At 49.5% G+C, this 11609-nt stretch overlaps 1 protein-coding gene across 10 annotated transcripts in view; it reads right to left on the bottom strand.

Annotated features, from left to right (window-relative positions):
* Positions 1-3791: 3791 nt before the first annotated feature.
* Prrc2b (proline rich coiled-coil 2B) overlaps positions 3792-11609 on the bottom strand; it is a 104013-nt gene continuing 96195 nt past the window's right edge. For 7 of the 10 annotated variants that reach the window (XM_045153091.1, XM_045153097.1, XM_045153101.1 and 4 more), the window contains 3 exons: positions 11295-11386; positions 9058-9139; positions 3792-7817 (listed from right to left, as the gene is read on the bottom strand). In XM_045153091.1, coding sequence (XP_045009026.1) covers positions 7686-7817; positions 9058-9139; positions 11295-11386 — 306 coding nt within the window. In that variant the 3' untranslated portion in view covers positions 3792-7685. The remainder of the gene's footprint in view (positions 7818-9057; positions 9140-11294; positions 11387-11609) is intronic. The other 3 variants (XM_045153119.1, XM_045153124.1, XM_045153133.1) reach the window with 1 other exon arrangement.

Genomic DNA, 11609 nt, shown 5'->3' with positions numbered 1-11609 from the left:
GGAATCGAATTCGGCTCCTTAGGCTTTGCCAGCAAGTTCCTTGACCGCTGCGCCATCTCTCCAGCCCAAGCATCTGCCTTTAATGCAAGCACTTGGGAAACTGAGGTAGGTGTGAGTTCGAGGTCGGCCTAACGCTAGATTGAGTTTCTAGCCCAGGCTGACCTAATATTCACTATGTAGGCCCAGGCTGGCCTCGAACTCACAGTTCCTCCTAACTCTGCCTCCCTAGTGCTAAGATAACAAAGTTTTTAAAACAGGAAGACAACTGCTCAGAAACACTCCTTCCCCTCACAAAGAACGGACTTCTTTCCTCTACGAACCAGCTAACTTTTTCTGTTTAGATTCCCAACTTTCGGCTACCTACGAAGCCAACTTGCCTCGGGAGACCCTTATGACCCCTTTGACCTGTCCACCTCCTACAAGAGGGCTCTCCCCGCCCCCTCCCCACACACCGCAAGGAAGCTTTGACCTCTGCCTGGACTCTGTCCTTGCACGTTCCAAGCCATTTCACTTCTATGCAGATGGGATACGCCTTGAGAATTGTAGGTTGCACATTTCCCCAACCAATTACATAAAAACCATCTTAGGCTTTCCAGTCAGTGACTGCCTGGGGTTTTGTCGGTTTATTTTTTTCTTTTTTAAAAAAATATTTAAAAAATTTATTTATTAATTTATTTGAGAGAGAGGCAGATTGAAAGAGAGAATGGGCACACCAGGGCCTCTAGGCACTGCAAATGAACTCCAGATGCATGCGCCCCCTTGTGCATCTGGCTTATGTGAGTCCTGGGGAATCGAACCCGGTTCCTTATGCCTTACAGGCAAAGGCCTTAACCATTAAGCCATTTCCCCAGCCCATGGTTTTTTGTTTGTTTGTTTTTGAGGTAGAGTCTCACTCTAGCCTAGGCTAACCTGGGATTTATTATGTAGTTTCAGCGTGACCTTGAGCTCATGGCCATCCTCCTACTTCTGCCTACCAAGTGTGCTGAGATTAAAGGTGTGCACCATCATACCCAGATGCGTTCTGTTTTAATTCACACAACTTGTTAAAAAAATATTTGCAAGGAGATACAATGGCATTATTTATCTATTGAGAGAGTATGGGTGTGCAGGGCCTCTTGCTACTGCAAACGAACTTCAGGTGCTTGCTCCAATTTGTGCCTCTGGCTTTATGTGGGTACTGGGGAATCGAACGGAGGCCAGCAGGCATTGCAAGCAAGCACCTTTAATAGCTGAGCCATCTCCCAGCCCTCATACATCCCGTTCTTGACAACCTCTCCTGCCCCACCTGGTTTCCATCATCTCCCCATCCTGTCTCTGAGCTATACACAGCACCCTCCTACAAGCTCCTGATATGTCCCCTCCTTAAATCCAGCTGCACCCCTCTCCCAGATGATTGCTCCGAAATATAGACCATTTTCTTTTTCCATTTTTTTTTTTTATTTACATGGAGAAAGGGAGTGAATGGGCGTACCAGGGCCTCCGTCTTCTGCAAACTCCAGGTGCTGGTGCCACTTTGTACATCTGGCTTTATATGGGTACTGGGAGAATCGAAACCAGGTCATTAGGCTTTGGAGGCAAGCTCCTTAACTGCTGAACCATCTCTCTACCCCTTGACCACTTCCTTATCCCCTCTCCAGGCCTTTTTGATTCCCCCTTGCCTGCCCCAGTCCTTTCATGAGTTGTAGATGGGTGTCGACCAAAGCTTAAGGAACCACCCAAGCAGAGTCCCTCAAATTTTAGAGCTGGGACCCCTTCCATCAGGAACTAGTTATTACACTAGTCAGGGCATTAACCCTTGCCAAGGGATTGTCGGTAAACACACTCCCAAAATGTTTTGCACATTATCCATCTGCTCCCATTTAGAGGGATAGAGAGGCTTCTTCGTTTTCAAGGGATCACCCATCATTAGTAACATCCTAATTCTAAAACCACAGCAAGCCACTGTCCACCACAGAAGGCAGCTATCCTTCATTGTGAGAAACACCAAAAATGGGATTCACTCATCAACTAATGTAGCAGGATCACTTCAAGTTCAAGGCCAGCCTGAGGCTACAGAGTATCAGGTCAGCCTGGGCTAGAGTGAGACCTTACCTCCAAAACAAATGGGTGAGATCATTTTTTCTTTCTACACCTCCTTTTCCTCTGAACTCACAAGCCCTAGGTGGGAGACCTCTCAGACTTCATTGTGCATGTGTGTGTGTGTGTGTGTGTGTGCAGGGGCGGGGGTGGGGGTAGATCTGAATACAACCTTGGGGTGTTTGTCTTCTCCTTCCACACATTCTTGTTTTTTGAGCTAGAGTCTCACTTTAGCCCGGACTGATCTGGAATGCACTATGAAATCTCAGGGTGGCCTTGAACTCACAATTATCCTCCTACCTTTGTCTCCTGACAAAGCGCTGGGACTAAAGGCTTGCACTACCATACGTGGCTGTTTTTGAGGTGTGTGTGGGGGGGTCTTACTTTTAGTCCAGGTGACCTGGAACTTATTCTGTAGCTCCAGGCCGGCCTTGAATTTGCAGCAATCCTCTTACCTCTGCCTCTTAAATGCTGGGATTAAAAGCATGTGCCACCATGCCTGGCTCCTTCCTTTCTTTGAGACAGCATCTCTCATTTTGCCAGTCTGTGCACCAGCCTAGCTAGCCTGAAATAGTTTCTTTTTTTAAGAGTTTCCTATCTTTCAGAATTTAGGGCATACTCTCAATCTCACTCACAACTGGCTCTGAAATGCCCCTTCCCTTTCTCGTCCATGGCTATCCCTACTCCCTTGTCAACCTGGGTGAATTCACAGGTGTCACTCTGGGCCCAAAAACAGAGGACTCATTTTTACTGTGCAGATAACCCACTGGGCTCCTAACCTACTGCTCTCACATCCAAAATACCTCTAAACTTATGACCAATAAGGTCCCCATTATTGGGCTTTCACACACACCTCCTTAATGGCCTAACCCCCCTTCTGCTTTACAAGGCAGCCTTTTCCTCCCCCAAGGCAAGGTCTGAAACATGGTTAGGGGTTGAGGCCCTTGGGAAGAACAAAGTGTGTGTCTACATAATAGGAAGATGAGCTGTCAGGCAGGGGGAGGATGTATTCACAGATTTGTTGGGATTCATTTATAGGGAGCCATGGTGAAAAGGACAGTGAGTGAGTCTTTTGGGTGCCCCTGACATTACAAAGATTCAGTGGGATCCAAGCCAGGCCATAAATACAGTGTTTGAGAAACAGCCTGTTGAGTAAACTTGCCATTTGCTGTGGGGGATACTGAATAAGTCAACCCGGTGGATGAGGCAATCAGAGGCAGGCCTGGTAAACATGGTGTGATTGCACAGAGGGATGCAGATGCCCCTCTGGAATGCTCCCTGCTGGAGATTATTAAGAAAGATGGAGAGGGGTTGCAGAGATGACTTAGCAGTTAAGGCGCTTGGCTGTGAAGCCTAACAACCCATGTTTAACTCTCCAGATCCCATGTAAGCCAGACGCACAAGGTGACACAAGCACAAGGTTGCACATGCCCACAAGGTGGTGCACACATCTGAAGTCTGACTGCAGTGCCTGGAGGCCCTGGCATGCCAATCTTCTCCTAAAAAAACTTACAAAAAAGAAAAAAAAGATGGAGAGAACCTGGGTGGTTCATGACATATTTGGGGAGAAGGGAAGGGAAACATACCAGACTTTTATTTCTGGCCTCTACATGCATGTGTAAACACATACACCCACAAAAATGATGCCATGTCAACATGCATACACATATACACCACACACATACATACACAAAACAGTCAAAACTGACACTGTCTGAGAAAGCATGTTCGGCTTTATTTTTTTGTACTTTTTTATTTAAATAAGGAGAGTCCTTTCATATGGAAAGAGCTAGTACAATCACATATTTGAAAGGAGAAACAGGTACTGAACTGGAGGGAAGGGAGGGTGAGCGTCCAGCACACTGGGTGAATCCACGATTCCATTTCCCATCCGAGGTAAGAGGTTCCCCAAATCACATCTAAACAAGCTGCACAGCACACCTTTAGCCATTGTCCGCCCTTTCAAATATCTGGTCTACATGAAGACAGAGAGAGGAAAGGCCAAAAATAAAAGCAAAAGGAAACAAAACAAGCCTCTCAAAAGAAAAAAAAAAAAAATCCCCAAATCCTTTTTACTATGAAAGCTGAGGAAGCAGGACCCCCTTTCAACAGCGGAAGAAAGCTGTCCACACAGAGCCTTCATGGTTATTACCACTCCACTCCAGCATGGTGGCGGGCCCTGGGGATGCTGCAGGTCTGGGATGGGGGAACTGGTGAGCTGCAGATCTCATGCGCCTGGATGATCACTTGCCAGATGGTCACTGGTAGGTAGGTCAAGTGGGGAGCACAGCTGAGCGGCGTCTGGTGTCTGCAACACCAAGCCTTTCCTTTTCCGATGACCTGTCTTGAGTCCATCTCACATCTGGAAGCCTGCCTTTCCCACTCCTAACAGAACGACAGAGCAAACACTCCAGAACCCGTAGTTGTCAAAGGAGATTTCCATTAGGTCCACTAACCCAACATGCAGAGGGGGGACACACGGGACCGTAGGGAGCAGGTTTGGCTAAAGTTGCCACCATGGCTTCAGTGGGCTAGTTCTGGACACTGAGAACCAGTGCATACACTCATCCCCTGGGCTCTGTCTGTCATTCACAAACTTTATCACTGCCCACTTGGAAGGCAGCTCCAGAGACTGGAGAGTGATGCCAATACTAGCAAGTCATCCCACTGTCTCTAGAAGCTGAATTAACTGTGGCTTTGGAAATGAACCAACTTCTGAATGTGTAAACCATCCTGTGTTCTCTCCCTTAAGGAATGTAAAGGCAGAAGTGTTCTGGTAACTCTAAGTTTAAAATGGTAGCGATGGCAGGGCAGCACAGGACACAGCTGTCAGGAAAGCAGAGTGCACTCAGCCTTTGGCAGGTGGGTGCTGCATGTCAGACACCATCAGAAGATCAGTGTACTTTAGAGCCACTGGTTGTTGCTGAGCAATAGCTGCACCATCCATGGCCCCAGCAAAGCTGCCAGCATAGGCAGGTGGCTTTAGCAGAAGTGGAAAGGTTCGGCTCCATCCCAAACCCTCAGCGACAGAAAAGGCAGGTGTGCACTTGACCTGTTCCCACCAAAGCCCAGCTCATCCGGACAGAAGCTTCTGCATGCTCTCTGCGAGCCGAGGATGGGGGCTTGAAACCAAAATAAGAAAACCCAAGTCCTACTATCTTGATTCTGGCTCTAAACCACATGGAGAGAGACTGCACCTTAGAACATCTCTGCACTAAAAACTGGCTTAATCAGACCACAGGGGCATGGGGACATCAGGAGCCTGAGGCCTGCCCTCTGCCCCCACAGCTGAGGTCTCACAGGTGTTGAATGCACCAAACTTCACATGCAACTTCCTGGCCTTTCCTGCACAGAGTAATTCAGACATTATATATAAATAGAGCAGTGGAACATTTACTTGTTTTCACCTAGACCTACAACATCAATACATATAAATAAATTCTAGTGTTTCTTGTTTTTATTGGGTGGGAGGAAGGAGGGAATACAGGGTGAGAGAAAGGGCTGAGAACAGGTGACCTTTTACAATTTTTTTCTCAAACAGGAGGAACTGTCATTCTGATGGCAGGTTCACCTGGAGGGCACATCTTGCGTGTGTAACAGCATCTGGGACTGTTCTGTTTAATTTCTAAAGGAGAAAAACTTTTGACACATAATGCGCACCAGCATTAGGTAAACCAATGGGCCTGACCGTGTCTAAGGACAGGCAGAGGCAAGCGACTGCATGTGGCGTCTACTGGCCCAGACATCTCAGGGACAGCTTGGCAATGGGGACAGGGTGTGGGCAGAGGACTCAATCACTGGGACAGTGACCAGACACTTTCAGGGGAGTGTAAGAGCAGGTGAGGGACATGGATAGATAGGCCTGTGCCAGAGCCTCCAAATGGGCAGTGCTTCGAGAAGGGATGCAAGATAAACATGGCATAAAGAAGAAAAACAAGCTAGCCAAGGCTGGAGGGCAGAGGCAAGAATGGGAGGTGGTCAGCTGTAGTAAAGCCTTTCACTGAGACTGCCATTGGGGATGATGATTGAGACCCCATGCTGGGGGAGGCTGACCCCCATTTCTTTATAAAAGCAAACAGGGCAGCAGAAAGCCACTTCAGTGGTCCTGAGAGCTTCTTCCTTGGGCTTCACACGGACACAGACTGCTGACACTGTAGGCCCACAGCAAGCTTGTCTCAACCCTCCCACAAAAGTGGAGCTCTCCGAGGCAGACCTCTGGCATCACCAGGTAGGTGACTGGTTAGGGCCCCCCCCCTCAAAAAAAAATCTTGAGGAATTTGAACTTCCTTCTTCACTTTCCCTGGAATGACAGTCACGGAAAATTTCCTTGTTTCTTATTTAAAATCACTGGCCCAGCACACAGTGGACTCATACAAACCTTGTGCCAGCAGTGGCTCTAAGACACTGTCCTTTTGGGAAGGCTGTGCAGGCTGCTGTGAACTATGGCGGGCCCTGCAGGCCACCCATTCCCTGACCATGCTGAACTGTAAGGATGAGTGACATACCTGCCCAGCTCAGCCCCTGCCCACCGAGCACCCGGGCTCTGCTGCAGGGAGTGAAGAACAGAAGATGAACCTCCTATGGCCTTTCTTGGGGAACACGCTACAGATTTGACTCACAAGATGTCCACGTGCCCCACCACTGTGATTTTGGTGATGAGCTGTGAGGAGTGGGGACAGGGATCAATAGGGGCATGGCAGGCTCCAGAAAGAGGAGGAAGGGAAGTGAGTGGAGACACGGCAGTCCCTAGGCTTGATGCATGGAGCCGCAGAGGCACAGCCCCACATGGGGCCCGTGGGTGGTCAGACCCTGCCATCTCAGCTAATCTGGAAAATGACAGCGCCTAACTCCACAATTCATTTGGTGCCCAGCAATCAGTTAGTGTGTCCCCTGGCTTCAGAAGGGCCCAGGACAGAAACCTGTTTGATTCTTCCACTAAACCATCAACTCCAGGCCAAGAGCTGGAGCTGAACACAGACACCAACCTACCTGCTGCTCAGTTCACCTTGCCATGCCCAAGGTGGCGAGCTGACAACCACAGCACTCCCCACCAAGTTCTCGATAACCCCAAAGGTTAGCCAACTGGGGGGAGGGGGGCACATTCTTAAGAGTCCTCTCTTAAGGTAGCGCAGTGACGTGTCAAACAGGGCAGAGGTAAAAGACCACTGGGGACAGCAGAGGACTAGGGAGAGGACAGCAAGGAACATATAAAAGTTCAGCTATACAGATGTAGCTGGCATTTTGTTTTCCTTTCCCCCTTGTAAAAACCTTAGCTGCTTTTTAAAACAAAAAGCCTCCAGCTAAAATGACCCTGCTGCCAAGCCACTGTGCCTGGGGATGGGCAGGCAGGCAGGTTGCCCTGCAGACAGCAACACACTCCACAGTCACTGGGAAGGGCGGAAGGAAGGATCTGCTCTTTGTATCAAAGCAAGCAGGTCAATGCCACATCCACGCTGCACGCTGGCTCTCACGGAGCTTCGCGAGTGGAGAAGAGCTCTCTGCCCAGGCCAGGTGGTTGGACGGTGGATCTAGTGAGGTTCCGGGCAGTGGCTGTCCAGGCCAGCAGTGCGCCGTCCCCTTGGGGGTGAGGCAAGGGACACCAGGCCCCTTTAGGCTTTACTCTCCTCCACCTTGACGGCCCGAGGCTTGATAGCTCCGGTTCGCTTCATCTGGGAGGTGGCCGAGGGGGCCTCCTGCAGCTTCACGGCTCCCAGGCTGGGTTTTTCATCCACTCGCTTTGCCTTTAAACAGATGATGGGGGAAAATGAGTAACCCTAGAGCAGAAACTCATCTCATCTCAAGTCAGTTCCCATCACTCCCTCCTGCTCCTGTGTCAGAGGACAAGCTACCCTTAGCTGAAGGACCAGGGAGGAAGCTGGGTGCCGGAAAGGCTCCCTCCCATGGGCTGAGTGCAGTGATTCCAAGAGGCAGAAGAATTCAATGACGGCACATGCTGGGGAAGCATTTTGGGGCCCAATGCTGACTTTTCAAATCAGTGCACCCGGACCCCCACTGGCAAAAACAAAAGAAGCTCCTTTAGCAGACCCAGTCCGTCTGCTCCTCAAACTTGGGACCCCCACTGGCTGGGGCAGACTTGTGACTCCCACATGTGGGTGGAGGGTGGGCTGGGACAGACTTCCTCCCTTATCTTTGTCCCTACCTTAGGTCCCGCTGAGTAAGATCCTTTCCCCAGGACCCCAGTTTGACTTCAAGGTTACCAAGGAGGGTCCCACTAGCCTGCAGCACTGCACAGTGGAGGCGTCCAGTGCAGTTCTACCCCTCCCTCAATGACCTCTGGGCCAAAGCTCTATTGGTTTTTGTTGCTGCTTAGGGTTCCCCTCCTTTTTTTTTTTTTTTTAATTGTGCTTGGGCTAGAATACAGGGCCACACACAATAGGCAAGAGCCATGCCTTCAGCCCCAGGAGGAAGCTTTAGAAACTTCACCCCACAGCGATTCAAAGGCAAGCCCAGGGGAAGCCTGAGAGGTAAAGGGAGAACCACTGCCCTTGCACCTTCACCTGCTAACAATGCAGTTTAGAGTATGAAGAGCACAGGGCCTGTAAGAAGACACTTAGAAATCCATCCTGCCTGTCCCCCCCTCCCCCCAGGCAAACCAAAACACACAGCACACTACTCACTAGAGCTAACACACGCACACACCCAGCCTCTAGAGCTAACCCACACCTAACCGAGTCCCAGAGCGCCATGACAGCCCCAAATGACTGTGGTAGTACACCTTCCGGTGTCATCCCCTTTGGGAAACCAGTCCTCCCTTCTCTGGAGGACAAGGAAGGGTCCAAATGCCCATCAAGAGAAGTGTCTTTGCCAGGAGGGACTGAGGCAGCCCAGCTCTAAGTACTAGGGCATAGTTCTCTTAATAGTTCTCTTAAAAGATCAATCAGTTGGACAGTCCCCTCTCCTTTGGCGCTGGGAGACGGGCCTAAGTGTCCAGGGCTGCGGGTCTGGAAAGCCATCTTCTACCTGTTGAACGTAGTGTCCCTGCACAGAGCCCATGTTAACTGCTGATCCAGAGGGCTTCCCACTGGGGCTAGCAGAGCTAGGCCTGAAAAAACCAAAGGCAGGGTTGAGAATGCACGTGTGTCACCACAAAGAGGGAGTTAAAGCCAAGTACACAGGGGAGCCTCTTGTTCTGGGTAGGTAGAGACCTCACACCACACACCACGAACCCAAGGCAGCTGAGAATGCAGGAAGAGGAAGAAGGTGGTCACCACTGCTCCCTAGTGCTCCCAAGAGATGCACCCAGAAGCTGGGGGCCCCGCTATAGACAGATGGACACACTGGACACCCTTTGGATGTGGAGAGCCTGGGCCAGGGTGGCACAGTATTCCAAAAAATAGGACAAAGTCAGGACTACAAGTAGGGTCTCCTAGTCTTTGGGTGTGTGTGGGGGGAGGCACTGCAGGTGTGGGGGAGTAGCATGTTTCTGGTTCCCAGGGTCATTAAGCACTTTGTGAGGGTGGAGAAAGGTCTCTATCAGAAAGAGTCCTGGGCAGAATCATGTAGGATGCAGAGCTGCTTAGGAATGGGCATTGCCATGTACCCCCCCTCCTGCTACCCAAAGCCATTTTGGAGAAAGTACACCCTGAAATTTCTGACCAGGGACTACTTTATTCAGGGTATGTCTCATGACTCCAAGGTTTCCAGAAACCTTGAGAGTTCACGGTATATATATTAAAAAAAAAAAAAAAAAATCAGCCAAGCATGGTGGCACAAGCCTTTAATCCCGGCACTTGGGAGGCAGAGGTAAGAGGGTCACCATGAGTTCGAGGCCACCCTGAGACATAGTGAATTCCATGTCAGCCTGAACTAGAGTGAGACCCTACCTCGGAAAAAGAAAAAAAAAAAAAATCCCCCAAGAAATAATAACTGCCCCAAACACCATGAAAACAGAGGCTACTTCTCTGTTCTATATACAACCGTCCCTTTATCTCTTCAGTGCTTAGCAAGAGGACCACCAATACCAAACTATGGAAGCTTGAATTCCACATGAAGTGTCATGATCCCGTGCACACTCTCCAGCATGCTCTTTGGTTCTGAGTATGGAATCCAGTACCTCACACAGTAAGTAAGCCTGAATGCTACCCTCACGTACACTTTGAAATCGTCTCTAGATTGCTATACAGACTAGGTAGAACCAAACTCAAGCATTTAGAAGCACTAAATAGATGGCTGTTATACGTATCGCTAACAAATAGTGACAACAAAGTTTGTTTCCACCCAACCACCAAATATTTTGCAGCTGTGTTTACTGAGGGCCAGCTGTTCCTCCAATCGCAGTGATGGTCCCAGGCACCCACATGTCCATGCCAGCAGAGACGCATCCTCCCTCCACCTCCTGCCCACTGATTTGTGCTGCTGTCCATGCAGCTCCGCTGTGCTGCCTTAATCGGTGATAGTGGGAAACAAAACATACTAAGACACAAACAAAAAACAAAACAAAACAAAACAAAGCAGCAGCAGCAGCAACAACAACATAAAAGACGAAATAAGGAGATTTCACAAGTCTTCCCTGGAAGTGAGGCGAGTGATGAGACAGAGGGAGGAAGCCCGAGCCTGAATGGCCGTAAAGAAAGAAGGATCAACTTCCACAGCATGGTGCCAGGTACCTAGCTGAGTACCTATGGTACCTAGAGTGACAGCATGACCTCTTGCATGGCACTGTAGGTCACGTGTATCAGTCCTCCCACACGGAGCCAGGTCAACTGTCCACACCCTCAAGCCCAGCATGGGGAGCAGAGGGTCTCCACCATGACCCAACAGATACCTATGAATTGAGCTCAAGTGGACCTGGACAGGTACTAGGTAGAGACCCATGCCAAGGAAGCAAACAGTGAGTGAGTTTGCAATGTGGGAGGAAGGGCCCCACAAGTCCAGCCGTAAAAAGATCAGAGGAAGAGTTCAGGTACAAGAATCCCTGGGAGGTTGTTTGTTCCTTTTCCTGACTTCCCAGAAAGCTCTCCCAATACCCACAGCATCTTGTTCTGATGACTAGAGATACATCTAGTCTCCCTGGGACCCACTCCAACACAGTTAACTAAAGCACAAGCTTGCCCCAGGGACTCCTCAGCGACACTCAGGCGTACAAAGCGGGCCAGGCCTCAGTGCCTTTATACTGCTCTCTGGGCCCACAGACTCTTTGGAGTCAGGTTTTTGTCAATACTCAGCCATGAGTCCCAGCCTCCAAGGCCCATGTTTACCTGTAGGCCTGTGGAGATGGCGTAGAGCCTCCTGTAGGAACATTCTGTTTACTGTCGGCGAAGTGGAAGCCTTTTAGCTCCATCTGGGAGGACTAGAAGACAAAAAAAAAAAAAAAAAAAAAAAAAAAAAACCCAAACAAACAAAAAACATGCTGTCACCCAGCAGCCCCAGAGATGGCCTAATCCTCAGGAACATATTCAGACAGGCATTTTCTAGAAGAATCTATAAGTCTTCCATCTCTACTCCCAAATCTAGGTCCAAGGGAGGTTTTATTCCTAGAGCAGGAATCAAGACAATATTTAGTGTGTGTATGT

The sequence above is a fragment of the Jaculus jaculus genome, chromosome 1 (assembly GCF_020740685.1).
Source record: "Jaculus jaculus isolate mJacJac1 chromosome 1, mJacJac1.mat.Y.cur, whole genome shotgun sequence".
In the NCBI taxonomy this organism is placed as follows: Eukaryota; Metazoa; Chordata; class Mammalia; order Rodentia; family Dipodidae; genus Jaculus; species Jaculus jaculus.
The sequence above is the reverse complement of the archived record's forward strand: the minus strand, read 5'-3'. Positions and strand labels throughout refer to the sequence as shown.